The sequence below is a fragment of the Triturus cristatus genome, chromosome 8 (assembly GCF_964204655.1).
Source record: "Triturus cristatus chromosome 8, aTriCri1.1, whole genome shotgun sequence".
NCBI classification, from domain to species: Eukaryota; Metazoa; Chordata; class Amphibia; order Caudata; family Salamandridae; genus Triturus; species Triturus cristatus.
In genome coordinates this window covers 838,416,030-838,436,086 of record NC_140591.1, presented here as the reverse complement: position 1 = coordinate 838,436,086, position 20,057 = coordinate 838,416,030, and the positions used below count along the sequence as shown (strand labels likewise).

The 20,057-nt window shown below is 43.0% G+C and overlaps 1 protein-coding gene across 4 annotated transcripts in view; it reads left to right on the top strand.

The window, feature by feature from the left end:
• PIR (pirin) overlaps positions 1-20,057 on the top strand; it is a 515,558-nt gene that overhangs the window by 238,916 nt on the left and 256,585 nt on the right. For all 4 annotated transcript variants that reach the window (XM_085622324.1, XM_085622325.1, XM_085622326.1 and 1 more), the window contains one exon: positions 12,366-12,449. In XM_085622324.1, coding sequence (XP_085478450.1) covers positions 12,366-12,449 — 84 coding nt within the window. The remainder of the gene's footprint in view (positions 1-12,365; positions 12,450-20,057) is intronic.

Below are 20,057 nucleotides of genomic sequence, written 5' to 3'. Positions count from 1 at the left end.
CCTTGCAAAAAGTGATATTTTGCAGATTTAAGAGTGCCATGTGGCAGACATACATGCCCTTAGGGCATGTATGTGCGCCACATGTGCACACATGCAAGATTCAGGGGTGCAACAGGGTGTCAATGTGACACCCTGCCACCCTTGTATATGCTCCCCCCATTACCAAATCGGTATTTACCGAATCGGTAATGAGGCATACCTTCCCATTGATTCCTATGGGCCTCCAGGCCCATAGGAATCAATGGGAAGGGATGCCTCATTACCGAATCGGTAAATACTGATTCATAATTACCGAATTTTTCCGATTCGGTAAACTTTACCGAATCATTACCTACATCACATTTACCGATTCATAAATACCGAATCGGTAAAATTCGGTATTTATGAATCGGTAAATGTGATGCTACCTACATATGGCCCTAAATCTTTAATCACAGGTAAGAGCTACCGAAAGTTTCAACTCTAATACTGGGGTTGTGTTTCAGTTGTCTGCCAGGGTTTATGGAAAATAAGATTATGCTCACCATATGTGGATGTGAAAGCATGTACTAGGTGTTAAGATTCCGTGTTGAGAACTAACGCATCAATGCAAATATTACAAGCATTGGTAAAGCCAACAGGTCGGGGTTTCCCAAAGTGAATGACAGACTAACAATACATGAAGATATTTGTTTACAGTAAACATGCTCAGGTAAAAAGTTATAGTGAACGAGAATACGCAACCTAGACTGGCACACAGGTACACAAAGGCAGCATATAAACACACACTGTACAGGTATGCTGGTTCCCAAATTTCCAAGCAACCACATAGGCGCACTCATACAGCATAGATATATATACACACAAAATATATATATACAGGTGTTACCATGGGGTGTATGGTGCTCTTGTATCCTATTTCTCCAATTTAAACATGTTTAGCTCATAAATAAGGCTCCCTGCTTTCTGTTTGTACAGATAAATACAGACAGAAAACCATTTATTTTTGTCTTTATTTTTAAATGATGACAAAAACGGAAATTGGGTTGCTTTTTGAGTGATTCGCAATACTCTCTACCATGACTGGACTTATGTATCATAAAGTACTGTAATACTTATGGCCGGACAGGGATAGAAAATAGGCCCTTGCACCAAAATAAAGTGTCCATCATTTGTAAATAAGGCAGTTTTCAGCTTGTAAAAATACACTTTATATATGTTATGCATGCTATTGGAGACTGCATGCGTCTGTACTCGCTGTAGGCAATGTGTTAGGCAAAGTGTTAGGCAAAGTGAGGGAAATCAGCAGTAAAAGCTGCCCACCAGGCCATAAAACAGATCCACAGACAGCCAGAAAAGCAGCTCACACACTGACCTGTCAGACCATCCCTTCTTCCACTGCCAGATTGCCCCATAGGCTACCTCGACCCTTTTAATGCATTTTTTATGACTGATTGTAGGTCAAGTAAATAGCTACACCGCAGTTATTTTTCTGCACCGGGATCATAGCTCTTGAGGGCCTACTGATGTTGTGTATTATAAATTCTAGTTCAGTAACTATTGTAGTTTTTGTATGCATCATTTTGCTTTTGATCACACTTTACATGGAGATAATTACATAAATCCCTCAAATTTATCACAGATACCTTAGTAGAGACCTGAGTTCATTTAAGCATGTAGAGGTTGTGGTCCTGCTTAATCTGAGTTTACACCATTGATGTAAACTTCTTGAATGGAATGGATTGTAGAAAAGAACTTGACTGGACTAAAGTGTATTCTTGTACCTGTAGGAGCTATTTTATTAAATGCTAAAATTAGATGGAATGGTATTCTGGTGTGCAGTATTTAAACGTTGTATTGAAATTATGACCCGGGTCTCTGATCGACACTTTGCCTGGAATAATTAACTAATTTCCAAATAGGGTTGAAGTCATTATCAGCACAGCAAATGTTAAAATTCAGTCCATAGAATCTATGTCATATGAGAATACTTGCATGTTTGGTTTTTGGTGTTATGTGGCCCGATAAACCTGGCACCCACAAATCCTTGGTCCCTTTATATTCGCAGCATGTACATTATTTTTACAGTGCTAAACAAAGTTGAGAGAGAGAGGAATGAACAAAGGAGGCTTGTTCATCTCTCCAAAATTCTATGGATAAACACTATGAATCAGCTAAGGGTGGTCTCAGACAACCAGCCTCTCATCGGTCATGGAAGTAGTCTCTCTTACAAAAAGTCCATTGGGTTTTTAAAAGAACACTCACCCACCAACCTAGTTGGTGGCATGCTTCATCATTGGGTTCCCACCCAGGGGGCCGTGTGCTTTCTAGGTGTGCTATACCGCCTGACTACAGAGGAGCTGGATTTTTTTGAGTGAATAGGTGAGTATAGTGAGAGCGGACCTTAAAACTACCTTCAGGATACTAAATCAAATTGCGAGGGAAAGTTTTGGAGAGAGTTCCTGGGGCAGGTTCAAAAACAAGCATTGGCATAGCCAATAGGTCTCGCCTTTTGGACCTTATAAGTGTTTAGCCATGCAACAGTTGCATAACTAAATACTTATAAGGTCCCAAAAGCGAGACCTATTGGCTATGCCAAGCGGCCGTGCGGCCGCGAAAGTGATCGCGATCAAACATCAAAGCGGCTGTGCGGCCACGAAAGTGAAAGTAATCGCGGTCAAGCGCGGCGCACGCGCCCGCGCACATGCACTGTAGCTCTAGGCTGGCCTGGTAGCACTTTTTGGAGCCCTCTCAAAAAGTCTCGCCAGACCAGCACATGCGCTGGGTCAGGCGAGACCTAACAATAATGGACATTAAGGAAGAGAATTGATCTCACACATCCCACAGAAGTGAAGTGGTCTACATGTTTAAGTCAAATCATCCAATGTAAATTGGCTTTCTTCAGGACCGGCGGTAGCCGGGCCAGTGTGTATCCTGAGCAGATATCGCGTACGCACACACCCTAAAGTGTGCTGAAACGTCAAGTGGTTACTTAACAATCAGGTACAGAAAAGTCTGAGGGAGCCAGCCTCACTATGAATAGACCACATATATCTGAGCTATGTAATACACATGAATAGTTATCAAGTGATATTTGATAACAAACACTGAGCTACCCAAGTGTTAGTTGTACAACCCTTAGTTGTACTGAGATTATATAGCGAACGCGCATGTACGTCTCTCATTGACTTTGTGTTTTGAAGATGTTGTCAGCTGCCTACTGTCTCTTTTAGTCATAATTTCCCATTACACTGTATGCCTGCTCCTGATGAAGTGGTGATGTAAGTACGAAATGCATTGAGAAACATAGGATGTAGAAAAGGGCATAAACTTACTGAAAGTATATTAATAATTGAAGTACAGTAGGGAATGGTTCAAATAAAAGCTTGATGTGCAATATCAAAGTATTTGAAGTATTCTATTATTATCTGAAAATATCGACAGAAGTCTTGAAAGCACTTCGCATTTGACATACAGAGAGCCTTATAGCCATTGCATATTTGGAGTATACAGCCAGGTAGTGCACAACAGAATCTGGAACAACACCGTGTGTAGTTGTTTGTGGGTCTTTTGGCAGGCCGAAATGAAGTGTGCATGTACTTTAAAATCATAAGTAAATTATGGTGGCTTAAACATAATGAGCGAGATAGAAAGAGTCCTGTCATATTAGCCCCATTATGTGCTCTCACCAGTCTTGCATTTATAATAAGACAGCGGGCAACCCAAAGGAGTACCTTCCCTGGGGTGTGTAAGCAGCCCTGACAAAAGAGAATTCCTGAGGATTGCTATGCCAGTACTGCCTGTTGAGATACTGACCTCAGAATGGCTCTGCTTGCACCTCAACCAGGCTGATGTCTACCACTCTCCAACCAGGCTCCCTCCACCACTCCACTCCTACCCTCATGTAGTCATGGACTGGTAGGGGTAGAGTCAGGGGTTTGGTCTTGCCATTGACAGGGACTCTAAACAGATTTGTTTTGTGTTGCACTTCTTTATTAATTTCCGTGTCATACAGAAAACACTCTATGTAGGTCCACAGGAATATGTACATACAGTATTGCAAAACAAAATCTCAAAATTGCAAAGAGGAAAGAGAAATAGAGAATGATATACTAGGGAAGAAATAAGCAATGGAGACGGTAAATAAATATAGCCTGCATAAAAACATAGAATCCCCTCTCCCCCAGTTCCCACATGGGAGTATTGCTCATATCATAATACAGTAATATAAAATGGACAAGGTACAGTTGCAATGAGTGGATAAGCAGTCACTAAATGGAATTCTGTAGTAATAGAGTAGTATTCAACCTTGAAATGAGTGCCCTAGTTTGAGGATGAATGTATGCCTTGCCTCGGAGTCTAAATAGCCTGGTCTGTGTCTCGAGGACTATTGCTAGAGAAAAAGTGATGTTCTGAGCTCGTCAGTGTTCGAGTAAAAATAGTTTAATAGGGCCCATGTGATTGCCACAGCTAAGTGCCTCGGTCTCTATTACGTGAAGATCGGATGTATAGTACATTGGTTGCTGCCTAGCCATTGCCAGAGTTATTCAGGGATGTTCAAAAGTGAAGAAAAGTGCCCAGTGTCTTGTCATATTTTTGCCTTTGGTCGTTAACTTTGTATATTAACTTTTCACATGCGGTCATTGTATGCTTATCAGAAAGCCATGTGCGGGGGGGGGGGGTGGCTTGTACGTTTTCCAGTGGTGTAACATTTCTACTTTTGCCTCCGCCAAAGCCGTGGACAACCAGCGGGTCATGTGGCGGGGCAAGGAGGGCAAGGTTGCTGTGTCATGGAATAGAGCCATTTAGCTTGTTAGAGCCGATGACACTTCCAGTGCATTCTGGAGCAGATCCCAGATGTGCCTCCAGTATTAGGAGAGAGTTATACATTTCAATAGTATATGTACGACGTTGCAGTGAGAGGCGTAGCATCTCCAGCACTTGGAATTGGGTTGCATGTGTGCTGTATGATGTTCGGTAGGTGACCAATGCCGTTGATGAAGAAACTTTTTATTTTGTTTTGTAATTCTTCATTAACATTTTTAGAAGATAACATTGTGAGAACTTCAGCAGTGTCAACCACACATGTACAATGGCCAAATCAAATAGTACAGCAAAAATTTGTGTTCCGTGTGCCTCTTGAAAACTGAAGAAAATATCGAGAAAGGAAGGTGGTAGGGTGGAGGGACCAGCCAGTTTCAGCGTATCAGGTGATAACCGTGCCGTGTCCCAGTGTGGGTGGGGGGAGGGGAGATGGGAACAGTAACTGAATTTGAGTCTGGACTCTCGCAGTGAATTGTCATGGATGTTAAGTATGTCGAGCCATTCATCTTCAGCAGTAAGGGTAGTGTAAAGCCCTGACATAGTACCTTTGAAGTGTTTTCACACTGTGGTATATATCGAAGGAGGGGGATCTGCTTCCACTGTGTAAGGCAGGGTGCCTTGTATCAGCTGTGGCCTGTTTTTTGAGTTGGGTATATCACCAGTGTTATGATGGTGGTGGTCCTTATTTGAGTGCTAGTAGGTCAAATGGGAGGAAGTCGACTTAATCAAGTAAATTCTCTATGCGGAGTATCCCCTTATCCCTCCACACCGACCAATCGTTTTGTACACCTCCAATTTGAACGGATCTTAATAAGGACCTTCGGGCCTAATTCACATTGGCCCCAAAGAAAAAAGAACTGTAAGTTTGGTGTATATTTATAACTTTCTTAAGATTCAGAGCAACTTCATAGAGAACCTTTGGATTGCCGTTCATATCGTAGACATTCCTGAATACTCAAATCCATATCCATTTCGCATATGGAAATTTGAAAGGCTTACATGTCCACGTATTGAAATGTATTGGAAAAGTGCTTGCTTGTGTACACTTTTTTCTCAGTGGACAAGCATTTATTTTCTTGGGGTCGAAACACCGTCCCTTATGCCTTCTTTATTTTGAGGGTGATCCTTCACCATTTCCATCCTGAAACTTGATTAGTACCCACAAACTAGCTAGGTTAAGACTTTTCAAAAACCAATACTGTGTAAACCATCTAGGGATGCCCTAAAATCTACACGTAGCAGAAAATGTGAGCTATTTAACCTGAAATGAACAGACATTGCCCATCAAAGCACACTTATCTTTTATTTTGTGTTCTCCTTGTCTCCACACTAGTCTCTCAGCCAAGTATTATTTTCCCCCTTTCTCTCCCACTCCTCTCACCCTCTCTTCACTATCCTCCGACACTATTCTCCATCATTCTCCTAAACTCTCAACCGTTCCACCCTTTTCACCACCTTCTTCCCCTTTCTCATCTGTCTTCCTTCTCCCCTTCTCCATTGTTATTCTTCCTCGACTCTTCGGTCTCTGTCCCCCTCTCTCCTATATCCTCTTTCTCCTATATCCTCTTTCTCCTCCTGTCTCCAATTCCCACATCTCTTGCCACTCTACTTATCTCACTCCATCACCCTTCTCCATTTCCTTCTGGTCTTCACTCTGTCCTCTATGCACTTCCCTCTTCGCAGGAGTCTTTTCCCTTTCTTCTGCTCTTCTGCATCTTTCTCATCAAGCAATCTTCCTGTTTCTTTCCACAATCACGTTCTTTCTCTTGTTCATCACCCTGTCTCTCTTGACTGTCTCCAGTCTGCCTCCTTTTCTAGCACTCTCATCTGTGTTCACTATTCTTTCTAATCATTTCATCTCCTTTCTGTCCATTGTCGCCTTCTCTCCATCATCCTTTTTTCTTCACCTGTCTCTCTTTTCACTTCACCATCCTCCAACCTCTCTTACTTCAGCAATTACCACCCTATATTCTTCATTTTCCCTCAGTCATCCACTGTCTTCTTCATCATTCCTTTTTCTCCTGACCAGCCAACTTTTTCTCTCCTTTGTACTTTCATCCTTTTGTACTATCTCATACCTATTTCCCTCGCTGTAGTCCTTTCTCACTCTTTTGTCCTTGGTCTGCACTAACTTCTCTCTTACATTCATTTAGTTTCTCCTTAGTCCCCTAGGTTACTTTGTCGTGTCTCTCTAATGGCCTCCCATTACCACCGTCTTCCCCCTGGCACTCTCTTGCCACTATCATCACCACTGTTCTCTTTCTCTACCATTTTTCGATGCCTTCAAAATACTCCCTGCTTAGTCTTAAGTCTCTCCACCACCCCTGAACCCCTTCTATCCATGTTCTTCCCTTTTATTTTGTTTACCTTCTTGCTTTTCTCCCCGACTACTCTCTAATGCTCACATTTTGTTCATGCAAGGTTGCCTCCAGGCTGTCCAGCAGTGTCAACACTAGTTTGCATTCACGGATGGCCACACCCAAAGAATGCATGAGTACTTGCAATGAGTGTCCCTGGCAATGAAAAAGCAGACAGGAGTCACAAACTAAGCATTTGCTGTGTAAAAGCTTACTTGCAGTCATGATTCAAAATGGCTGATGCATTCTAAGATTCATCTTTTAATTTCCATGATACGGGTAATTTCTAGGTGAGTTAAAATGCACTATCATCATGGAGATAAGCAGTATCGAGGACTGTGTGACAAATCCCCACAAATCTGCTGCTGGCTACATCTCCTCTCGATTTGGTGATGTTGTTTAGTAGGCCTTTTCAGCGAACGTCAATCTAAGTTTTTTTCTGTACCATACCAAATGTGAATAACACTACAGCAAGAAGGTGCTTGTTTTTTGATTCATTTATTTTTTATAAGTTATTGGCAAGTTGTCACAGATATATATATATTCACTGAAAAAAACATAGGTTTCAGGCCTGATATAGTTAGGAATTAGCATTTAAAGTCTTAGAAATTCACTGAAAAAACCATAGGTTTTAGGGGTGTTATAGTTAGCTGGACATTTCACTCGTACAAAACCATTGAAATTCCTCCGATATAGTTAGTTGTACTAACTACATCTCGCGCGCACGCAATCCACTACTGATGATGTCACATATTACATAATTCATGACATGGTCCGTGACATCACTGATGACATCTCAAATGACATCACTAATGACAACATCTAGTGAATGTGGTTTGGTTCTTTTTTTAAATATGTATTATATATATATATTCACCATCACATTTCTTTCAAGAAATAATTGGCGCACACTCACAAAGTTCTGTATTCTTGATCCCCAAAATCTTTTATTCAGCTTATTTTCGTTTCAAAGTTGAGGGACAAACCAACGCGTTTCGCTATCCACTGATAGCTTGGTCACGGTTAGTGTTGCTCCTTCAAACCCACCAATAAGAAAGGTGATGCGAAGTCATGTGATTCTTACATTGTCAATCACCATTGAATGTTTTTACCCTAATGGATTCCGGTACTCGTAGTCAAAATAACCCAAAACCAACCATGAATTAATGCGTATAAGTTATAAACATTATCTTTTTCTCCTGTCTGTTTATATACAACTGTGAATGTCCTCTGTTAAAATCCTTTAAACAATAACTGTGCCAGATTGCCACGACAGAAAATATTTTGTGTATGTTCCACCTAACGATCTTTTTAAACAATAGGCATTTATATTCATGTAAAATTTGAATAAAGTTACAACCTCATTGAATAACGCTTAAAGCCCTCCAGTGGGCTATTATTGTGATTCATGGTTGTTTCATACTAGGGACACCGGGTTTATGCATCATTTGAGTAACTGTATTTATAACTCGAAATTTTTAGCCTATCTCCTTCCCCTATCCAGGTCACATTATAACTAGGAAACAAACAACAAGGAAAACAAAATTTCTTACAGGTGCACGTACAGTTCCTCACTCTGGTTTAACCCCCAGGGGGTGTACGTTCTGAAGTTCAATATTTGCCGTGATTCACGGCGTCTCAAATTCTTTTCTCTGTCTCCCCCTCTTTCATTTGCAGGGATTGTCTCCAGACCACAAAAACAGAGTAATTTCCAGTTGCTGTCATGGTGCGTCTCCATGTGTTTGGCAACGGCGTTACTTCTGTCTTTGTTTACCGTTGCTCTCACATGTTCGAGTATCCTTTTTTTTAATTCAAACTTCGTACTGCCAATGTATTTGAGTGAACAGGGGCACTCGATCACATACACCACGAATTGGCTTTTGCAGGTAATCAATTCTTTTATTACCCATTTTTTGATGTTTTTGCCATCGTGCATTGGAACTTCTGTTATGTTTTTAGCAATTTGACACACTTTGCACGAATGGCATTTTTTGAAACCCTTCGTAGTCAGCCATTGAGTTCCTTTCTTTTTGGTGTGATCTTGATGATGACTATGTACTAGTTTGTCGCGTAACTTCCTAGCACGACGGAACGTGATGTTAGGATGCTTACCCATAATTTCCCTGACTGTTGGGTCTAACTGTAAGAGTTTCCAATTCCTGCGTAAGATATCACCTATTTGTTTGGCTTCATTGGAATGATCCAAAATGAGTCTTATTGGTGTCGGTTGATGCACATCAATGCTTGTATCTTGTTTCTGGGTGTTCAAAAGGATTGATCTCTTTTTTTCATTAGCACGCCTCCAGCAACTCTGAATGGTACTTGTTTGGTATCCGCGATGTTTGAATCTGATGGCTGAATTTTGACTGTGTTGTAACCACTCCTGTTGTTCTGAACAGATTCGGCGTAGCCTCAAGAATTCCCCATATGGAATATTGTTTTTTACTGCTGGTTGGTGGAAACTATTGGCATGTAGAATTGAGTTGGTAGATGTTGCTTTCCTGTGTAGTGTGGTTTCTAATTTATTGTTGGCAACATAAATCTCTGTGTCTAAAAAGATGATTTTCTCATTACTGATGTTATGCGTAAATTTGATATTGGCATCTGTGGAGTTTAGAATTTGAAAGTATTCCTCAAATTCTTGTGCCGTGCCGTCCCACACTATTAAAAGGTCATCGATATATTGTAACCATTTCATGATTTTTTCCACAAATTTGTCATTGTTGGGATGCCATGCTATCTGTTGCTCCCACCAACCCATGGTCAGGCATGCGTATGCCGGGCTAAAAGAGAACCCCATCGCGCATCCTTTCGTTTGCAAGTAAATTTCATCACCAAAAAGAAATACATTTTGAGTTAGGCACATCTGGATCATATCCATCAACATCTGATTGTGATGTTTGAATTTGATGTCTCTTTCTTTCAAAAAGAAACTGCATGCAGTTAGTCCAATGTTATTGTCAATGTTAGTGTATAAAGATATCACGTCCATCGAGATTAACAGATATGACGCATGCCATGGTAGTTCCTGTAGGTGTTTTAACAGATCAGTTGTGTCACGTACATATGAATTTAAATTGAGCACGAAGGGCATCAAGAAATGGTCAATGTAACTGGCTACAGGTTCCATCAAAGATCACTTTGTCAGTTGTTGTTTAAACTGCTGCACCAGTTGGTTACTAGCTATGTGAAAGTCTATATTAGTTATTGATTAGTTAACTGAGTATTTGTATGGGAGAGTGAATGTGTGTGTGGTTTGGTGGGGGGTGTGTGACAGCCCAAAGATGTATGAATAGTTGGTTCAGTAGGTATCAGAAGTTAAAACTACATGTTATAACAGTTGTTTGGGTGAGTGAATATCTTTATGGGTGTGGTGATGAGCAAATATATGTCTCAATGGTACATATCCAACAAACTAGAAAATTAAAAGCCAGTGTATGTGTCAGTTGTTGTATATAAATAAGTATACATAAGACTCAGTGATTGTACGAGTGACTGTATGGATAACTGTATACTTGTAATAGTGATTTTATAACACACTAAGTATGAGTTAATATCTATATGAATAGATGAAGTGGTGTTTGTATAAGTGTGTAGCTAAGTAAAAGTAAGTATGATCAATTGTTTGCATAAGTGAGTGGGATGACTGCATAAGTGATTAGGTTGTGTGCTGGTGTTTAATGTCGATATGGGTGTATAAGTATATTTGATAGTGTTCTATTGATCATTGACAGCATGTATGAGTGAATCTATCGGTAAGTGATTAGATGTGTGTATATATGTAGGAATCACTGAGTGGGTGTTTAGAAACTTGTATTGGTGTGTCAATGGTTTCAAACACTCTGCAACGCAGCTCCGTGGTGCTTCTGGAGGTACCTGATGGGCTTGTTGGGCCCCAGGGACTCTTCGGATTGAAGAGGAATTAATTCCTGAACTTAAAACGCGCCACAGGGCGTGTTTGCACACACATCACCTCAGGCCCGCCCCCTACCTTCACCACTGTGCAAACGCGCCCCGTGGTGCGTTTTAAGTTTGGAGATTGCCTCCCCTTGAATCCTGAGGTTCCCTGGGGTGCAACTACCCTACCAGCTACCTCCATTAAGCGCCACAGAGCTGCGTTGCAGAGAGGTGTAAAAAGGGGCATGGCCTCAGAACACCTCTCTGCAACGCAGCCCCCTGGCGCATACTGGAGGTTCCTTGTGGGCTAGTTGGCCCCCAGGGACCCCCAATATTCAAGGGGAATTCGTTCCCCATCCGCAAACGCGCCAGGGGGCGCGTTTGCATAGTGCTGAAATGAGGGGGCGTGGCCTCCAACGCAATGCCGGTATTTCTTTTTTTTTTTTTTGAAGGGGGGCTGCATAGCACCCCTTCTTTTTCTTATTTTTTGGCCCTGGGGACCCCATCCCCCAGAGCCTGCCCCCTCATTTTTTTAAATAAAATTTAAATTTTGGGAAGGGTGCCGCGTTGCCCCCCTCCCGAGGCTTTACCAGCCCCGGGGACCCCATCCCCTGGGGCATGGCCTTTATTTTTTTGTTTTTTTTGGAGGGGGGCTGCGTTGCCCCCCTCCTCTGGCCACTAAAGACCCCGGGGACCTCATCCCCCGGGGCCGGCCTTTCTAATTCAATTATTTAATTTTTTAAATTTCTTTTTGGGGAGGGGGGCCGCGTGGCCAGGATAGGAGCAGACCGGAGCTGGCCACGAGTTTTGAAAATTTTGCGAAGATTCGTCAACCGGCGTCAAAGTTATTCCAAATAGAATGTTGCGTATTTCCTATGGATAATAGGTCCTAACTAGAACTACCTACTGGCGACCGCCAGTAATAAATAAATAAATAAATATATATATATATAATATAATTTTTTTTTCTTTTTTTTTTTACTGGGAATTTGTCTAAGGAATCCAGATGATATTTCTCTGAGGGTACTAAAATATGAAATGTTTTGAACTTACACAAAAACAACGGGAGAGTAGTAGTTAAGCAGAGTAACATGTATTATAATTGGTGGCAGGAATGATCGATGAAATTAGCATATGTCTTTATCTTATTACTTGTTATTCTTTTGTTCTTGATCAGTAGGGTCCTGTATTTACAGCACTCTGAATTCCATAGCCTGACACTGTATTCAATTGGTGTTGTGTTGGCATTGGAAAGCATTACATTATTGGATTTGAATGTATTTACTGTCTTTCTTTTTCCACCATTAGGTTTCTTACCTGTTGGATGGAGGTTCAATGGCCCATGAAGATTTTACTGGTCGTACTGGGAAAATGAACCCTGGAGATTTACAGGTATTTCTTAAAACGCAAAATACAATCTGCGTTCCTTTGAGAAAATTGATATTTCTTTAAACGAGGGATACCTGTAAATTATTTGTTTCTTTGTTGTCCGACATTCACCTTGTCTTGCTCTTGTTGCTTTCTATCGAGAAGTGTGTCTCAATCATCTAGTCACCTCCATAAATGATGATTACCTTCTGGCAGATTAGCAGTTTCTCAGTTGCTCCTGTTGCATCAGTGAAGCTGAAATCCTGAAAATGGTTATTGCTGTTTACTCCATCCTGAATTCTGATGACTCCCTGTTTTCCGGTTCTCCTCAATCTCTTGCCTGCTTTCAATACAGTTCTCCACTATATTTAAATTTGTAACCCTGAAACGCTTATTGGCTTTTATGGGCAAGTCTTACGTTGGGTCACCTCATTCTTTGCGAACGCTTTTCAGTAGGTGATGATTGTTGAACACATCCCAGGCAAGACGGCAGTGTCACTTGGTGTGCTCAAGAACTCCATACTTGCATGCAGTATATTATTGCAGTTTTAAAAAAAAAAATCGCATCATATTGCTTCCAGTTTGTCTAAATTTCGAAACTGTTTTATTCTGAGTCTGTAATGTCCACAGTAAATGCTGCACAACAAGAAGTAATGGCCCTCATGGATATCGTTTAATTGTAAAATGAAAAAAAACAGTTCGAACTATCGAGCTAGACAAGCAATTCTATCAGATGTACTGTGTGCCCAGTATATTGATTTTTAGGTCTCGCCTAACGATGCAGCGCAAAGCGCTGCTCTCTATCGGTGAGATCTATTGTTGTCGACTTGCTTTCGATGGGGGACAGGACATGTGCACGCGTACGGCAAGGCCTGGACAGGAGATGTGCACGTGTACGGCTTGCGCAATACGCGTGCACATCTCCTGTCTGTGTAGGCTGCGCTTACGTGAACATGTGTGGACAGCTTGTTAGGTGAATGGCCTCCCTGCTGTGCGCCCACCATAAAAACTCCCGATCCCAAGTGCAACAACGCTAGCCAGTCACACTGCTTTGCTGTGCTCTCAGCTGTGTTGTACTGAATACCTCAAAAAACTACCCCCGCGCTGCGAGCCGCCCGCACACCCCACAAAGGGGAATGGCCTCCCTGCTGCACGCCCCACCATCCAAACTCCAGCAAAATCAAGCACCTTATCCACAAAGCAATCCGCGCCAGACCTGCCACCAGCCGCCAACTGGCATCTCCGCTGGTCGACAGTGAACAAACCCCAACAACCAAAAATAGCCCTTCTTTCCCGATACTACACAAAAACGGCACGTTAACCCCTTCAGTGCGGCGCGGATTACCGCGCCGTGCTGAAGGTTCCGTGCGCGGGCGGGGCCGTGACGGAGCAGTTCCGTCATGCACACAGCGCAACCGACGCGCATGACGGAACCGCTCCATCACACGCATCGAAGGGGTTAATCAAATCGGAGCCATCAATAAACATGTGGGACATATTTCAAAAGCAAAATGAGCATGCCCGTCACGAAAACCCTTCGCAGCCCAATGCCATCTTCCTCTGCATTCTCAGAAAAGACATGGACACATGGGTACGCCCTCCACCATCGCCGCAGCCTCCAGAACCATTCCGGCTCCCGCCACGGCCCCGGCTATGCTATCTCAATGCACATAGCCAAACCACCCGGGCTCACCCAAACCCACACTGCTCCCTGCTGTGGCTCAGGCTACAAAAGCGGCCTCGTTACAAATACATTACCGCTGTTGCGAGCCGATCAACCAGAATCAGCAGGGTAAGATTCCGTTGTGCAAAAGTATCGCCCAGAGCAAACATCACTCCTCATAAACACAGAAGTGCACACAGTGCCAAGCGAAAATGAGCACTGCACAAGTAGTGAGCAGCGAAGCAACCTACTGTCATACGGGAGCACCAACAAGTGCAATCTCCCATTCCTCGCAAACAGCGGTGCAAGGCACCCTCGAGTACACCAGCATGAACAACGACAGGACGTCAGACAGCCCATGTGCACGCTCACGTCGTCTGTTCTCTGCCGATGTCAGTGTGGGGCCGTACAGCCGTTATGCACGCTCACGGCGTCGCGCACTCCCACCGCGCTCGCCTGGACAGCCCAACGCCATCTTTGTTGACTTGTTATGTTGTGTAGTTCTTCCAGATATTCTTAGCTATGTAGATCTGTAGCCATGAGTGATTTGAAAGCAGGCCTTGGAAATGTTTGTTTTCAGAAGGAAACTCTTCCCGTCATGATTTTTAGGCTACTATTAGTGAGCAACTGTGAGTGTGTACTATGTACTCCTATATACTGTCCTTTGAAGGGTTAACGCACAGTCTGTGCCAGCGGGGTCATTTGCGTAGGCCATTTATACTTTTCTGGAGGGATCACAACATGAAAAGGCTGCATGGTTCAGATTCCAGAACTGCTACGCAAGCAGCGAGTTGAAAGCGTGCACCTGCACTCTGTCACTGCCTCACATGGGGACACGCGAGCGTTCAGCGGGACAGACCCCAGCCGCAGCCGAGTCATTGTAAATCTGGGAACTCACCTCGCCTTGAGGCTTGAGCAGTGTGTAGCATTTTGTGATTGAGATGTCGTCTCTCAGTGCTTCATTGGTGCAAATTAAATTTGACGACTTGCAGTTTTTGGAAAACTGCGGTGTAGGGAGCTTCGACAGCGTGTACCGTGCACAATGGTTGTCACAGGACAAGGAGGTGCCCGTGAAGAAGCTTCTCAAAATAGAAGGTAAGACTTGAATTTATGAGTTTGTAAAGCTAACAAAATGCAGTGTGTGTTTCCTGAGCAAATTTAAAAGTCAGCACAATCATTGTGTCACTCCCAGAACTAAAAGATTATCTCGGTTTCAAAAGTTTACATTTAATAGCTTGTTCCTGGAGGACGACCAGAAGACACTACCTGGGGTGTTTGTGACATTCGCATTGGCTTTAAAAAAAAGCATTTGCAATGCAATAAGGTCTCGCATTTGCGAGAGTTTGAGCTATTAGCATTGTAAATGACAATGCCTTTTATTTATGCATTTGACAACCTGCAAGCTGTGCCTAAACAAGCACTTTGTACTTATAGTCCTTGCTTATGTGAAGCAAGGCTGTCAATCTCCTTTACTGCAAGCCTTGCTTCTCGTAAGCAAGGACTATACATACAAAGTGCGTGTTTATGCGCCGCTTGCAGGTTTTCAAAACAAATGAATAAAAGGCATTGTCATTTACAATGCCAATCGCTCCAACTCTCGCAAATGCGAGACCTATTGCATTTGCAAATGCTTGTTTCCTATTGCTGTGGTCTTAACCTTTTGACTTCTCTGAACCAGCGGCGGCTCCTCCGCAATGGCGGAGGAGCGTCGCCCCACTTGCTCAGACCCAGTAGCTGAAATATAAAACAACATTTTACTATCATTTTATTTTTCAGCTGCTGGCTCTGAGCCTGCTCGTGTAGGATGGGGCGGGCCTGGCCTGGCCATGGGAGGGGATATAAGGGAGGAGGAGTATGAGAGCAGCGTCTGGATTGGATGTGGAGTCTGTTGTCCCAGGGACTGCTAGAAGCAGTAGAACAGAGGAGCACTGAAGCACGAAGCAGGTGCAGGAACAGATACATTTATATATATATTTATTTTAATTCAAACCCCCACCCCGCTCCCCTCCAACGCTCCTGCTGCCCTGCAGCGCAACCACTTCATGGTGGCAGTAGCCATGACTGCTGTGAACCCCCATTTAATTATTACTGGAATCCGGGGACCCCCCTGAATCATTATTGGAATCCGGGGACTCCTATTGAGTCTCATTACTGGAAGTCCAGTGCCCCATGCATTAGCAATTTTATGTGAAAGGCAAAAACAATACACAAAAATGCAGGCACAAGCATTCGACAGATACACAAATGATGAAATATTTCATTTAATTCACATACAAATAAAAAAATCTGAACTTTAATGTTAATGAGAAGGTTGGAGCTTTTTTAAATTCAATTCAGGCCACCCATTGTCCCATGTTGTATTTTGTTTAATGCACTTGCACTGCTCCCACTAATCATTCTGAGGATACCAACTTGATTTTTAAGCCATCAATTTCAAATTCCTTCACATTTACAGAATGTTTTAAAATCTTCAATTTTATATTTGCTTCTTTATTTATATATACTTTAGTAATCTGTTAATATTTTATTTTCTAAGCAGTCGTGGACGCCCTGAGTATGTGTTACGGAACCCCAGGGGTCTCCGGACCACAGGTTAAGAACCGCTGTCCTATAGGACTGCTTAGAATATAATTCCACAAACCTGTTCTTCTCAGAATAAGGTAATTCCTTCCAAGTGCTGGTTTGTGAATTATGATATCGCAAACACTTTATTATCGGTCTGCTCCTTTTACAGATCATTGCTATCAAGCGTGTCAGTCAAATAGTTTAATTAAAAGTAAATGAGGCAACAACTCTTGGAATTCACTGAATTGTTAAAAGAACTACCAGGACTGGAACAAGATGTCCTTGTGACTTGTAGCTATCTGGCAACCTTATCCTTATCCCTAATCCTTCCAAACGTAATCAGAGCTCCTACAGCGTAGATCCTGTGTTGAGAAGTGCTGTTTTCTAACTGCCCCACTGAACCCTAAACACGGTTGGGCATTTCAAACGTCAGAGTGAGCATAAGGGCTGATGCAGGTGAGCTGATTCCAGAGTGGCACTTACTAACCACATAGTTTTCTTATTTTGCATGTGGGCTGTAATGAGTGTGCATTAAATTACTAATGTAATTTCGTATATTATATTTTATTTATTTACTATTCTGCTAGTTATAACCTATTAACATTGGGAAGTTTTGGTTACCTAATATTTATTGTACAAGTGCTCCATTTATTTAAAACTATAATTTAAAACAAAACAACAAATTATGTATTCACTAGTACCAAATTAAAATGGAGACATTAGTTTTATGTTATGTCTGTAGTCTGCCTGGTGTAGTATTATATTTCTGGCACTCGCCTTTCAACAACTTGCTCTTGTCTTTATAAACAAGCATAAAAATGCACTAGGTCTCGCCTTTTATTAAGTTAAAGCCGTTTGCTTTGCTATACAATACCATTAGCAAAGCAAATGGCTTTACTTAGTCAAAGGCGAGACCTATTGCATTTTCAATATTTGTTGACATCAGATCAAAACTAATTTACAAACAGATTATTAAAATGATCAATAGCATTAGATAGAATGTTACATACTTAGAGCTGGTTACAGACAGTTTTTGTGGTCTATAAGATCTTGTGTCATTAATTGGTCAAACCAGAGTGCAATAGGAATTAGAGGCAGTGGGTTTAGTTCAGACCCTTCACCCACTGGTTTTATTTGTTCTCCATAGATTGCTTTGGTTGGCAATCCATCATTGCCATGGCATTTCATGGATTGTGACTTTGTTCAATTTGTGTTGCATTTGGTTTTGATAACAGAGCTCAAGTAGTCCCTCTATTAGGCTACAGCCAGTGTGTGTTCTGGCACAACCACATTCTAACTGCTTTTCTGTAGCTTTTGTGTTCAGGTAGTGCTTGCTGTTTGGAAGCCTTTGCCTATTCTAAAGCCTCAGTGCTATTCACTAATCGCCTTTGGATGTTCACATTTGTTTTGCTTTGCTTGATTTTCTTTTTAATCAGTAAAGCTCTATGTCTGTGAAACTTTAGTGGACATTTCAATGGAAAATGTGTTGTCTATAAATCACAGTGCGCTACCACACAATGCTTTAGTTGCATTAAAGAAACTGCCCGCCTCATGTCCATTAAAGGTAGATGGGCCACGAACATTTGTCATTCTAGAAATTGGGTCGTGGTTCCAAAAGGCTTGGGATGCTCTGCTTTAGATGATTCTAGCTGCTTCCTCAAACTCGTCTATAACGTCATTATTAATAATTGATTATTGGTGTCTAGTTTTCTATATCGACTTCAGATTATTTTTCTAACCAGTACAATTTCTCGTTCTCCCTTTTCTGGCTATATGTAATCTAATGCCCAAAACCCATGTGGAGTTAAGATATGCAGCAGAACACACTTTTCCCAGACAGGCCATATACTTTAAAAGTTATTACAACAGCACACGATATTCAGGTCCAATCTGCCAAGTACGCCGCATCCTCTCCCCACTTTCAAGGTTAGCAGTTGTTTCTGTTTTAGGCGGCGCTAACAAGAGAAATGGACTGGTGCAAGCTGCCTCCCGACGACAGCCCCGGCACTTATGTTTTTTTACAAATAAACCACTGTAGTTAGTCCAAGCCTGGGGTCCCATAATCATGAGCATCGTATTGTTTAAGGTTCTCAAATCTTCGTGCTCAAGATGAATATTGGCCTTTTTCTGTGAAATAAAAACCATTTGTAACCAGTAAACAGGGATTTTCACTTTGACTGAAATGCTTAATGTGCATCTAACAGACTATATTGATACTTTCGGGGGCTTCGTGTCCTGTGTCCGTGAGTGCGGAGTCTAGGATGCGCCTGAGATCACAATACATGTGCAACGTCCTCCAGAGGTTGTGAGAGGTGGGTGTGCACGTGCACCCGGGCCGCCTTCGATGCTCAGGCTCCCTAAGGTACCACGTGACCAGGAACAAGAGCCCCATGCGCCCCGTCTGGTGCAGCCATCGAGCACGAGCATGTTCACTACAACTAACTGTACCACTGAAGCATCCATTTAAAATGTAATCAGTGTAAAAGAGAACGGAAACCAAAATAACAGCTGTACAATTGTTATTCTTCCTAATTTGCCTCAAAAACATCGGGTTCATTCAAATTCTAGCACCATGCTGACATTCTCTCTGGTCGCACCTACCCCCCTCCCTGGCTTTAGCCCACTCCCCCGAGGATGAATACCGGCCTTGCGGAGAGCGAGACTGAGTGCAAACCAGCAGTCTCACCCTCCGTAGCAGTGGCAGGCACCCACCGGGTGGCATATTTAAGACTTGGGTGCACAGTAAAGTGCCACTTGGAAGACTAACAGAAATAAAGCAGAGAGTCTCTTTCTACGAGCACCTATCTGTACGTAAAACGCATAACATCCTGTCCACTAGTACGTTCCCCATAATACAGCGGCTTCGTTACATCCCAGAGAGGAGTGAGGGGTGCTTACCATCAGCCTGCACCAGCGCGAGGTGCAGCAGCAGGACGGCGGCCGCCATACTCCCCCTGGGCCAGTCTCGCCGACCCATCGTGCGGTGTCCTGAGGTCCCGGCCTGGGCTGAGGGGCTTCTGGGCAGGGGGTCCGCTGAGGGGAGGGGGGGAGGCAGAGCCCGAGGACAGGGCTGAGACACTGCAGGGCACGGGATGGTGAGAAGTGAGCGTGACCTCCCAGAGAGGGACCAGGAGCAGTGCGGGCGGGAGCCTGGGAGCGGCTTTATCCCTCCCAGGCAGTGCAGAGAAGCAGCTGGTGAAACGTCACATCGCTACGTTACTGAATGCCTGCTGCTGGGTCAGGTCGGAGCAGACGGGAAAGGGCGACGAGGGGGAGGCGGGGAGGGTTGCTGAGCACCGGTTACTGGTGACAGACAGAGACAAGTGGCAGGGGCATCTCTGGGGGCTGGTCCCAGGAGACATGTCACTGCGCACTCCCTGTACCCCTCGAGGCGCGGGTGCTGC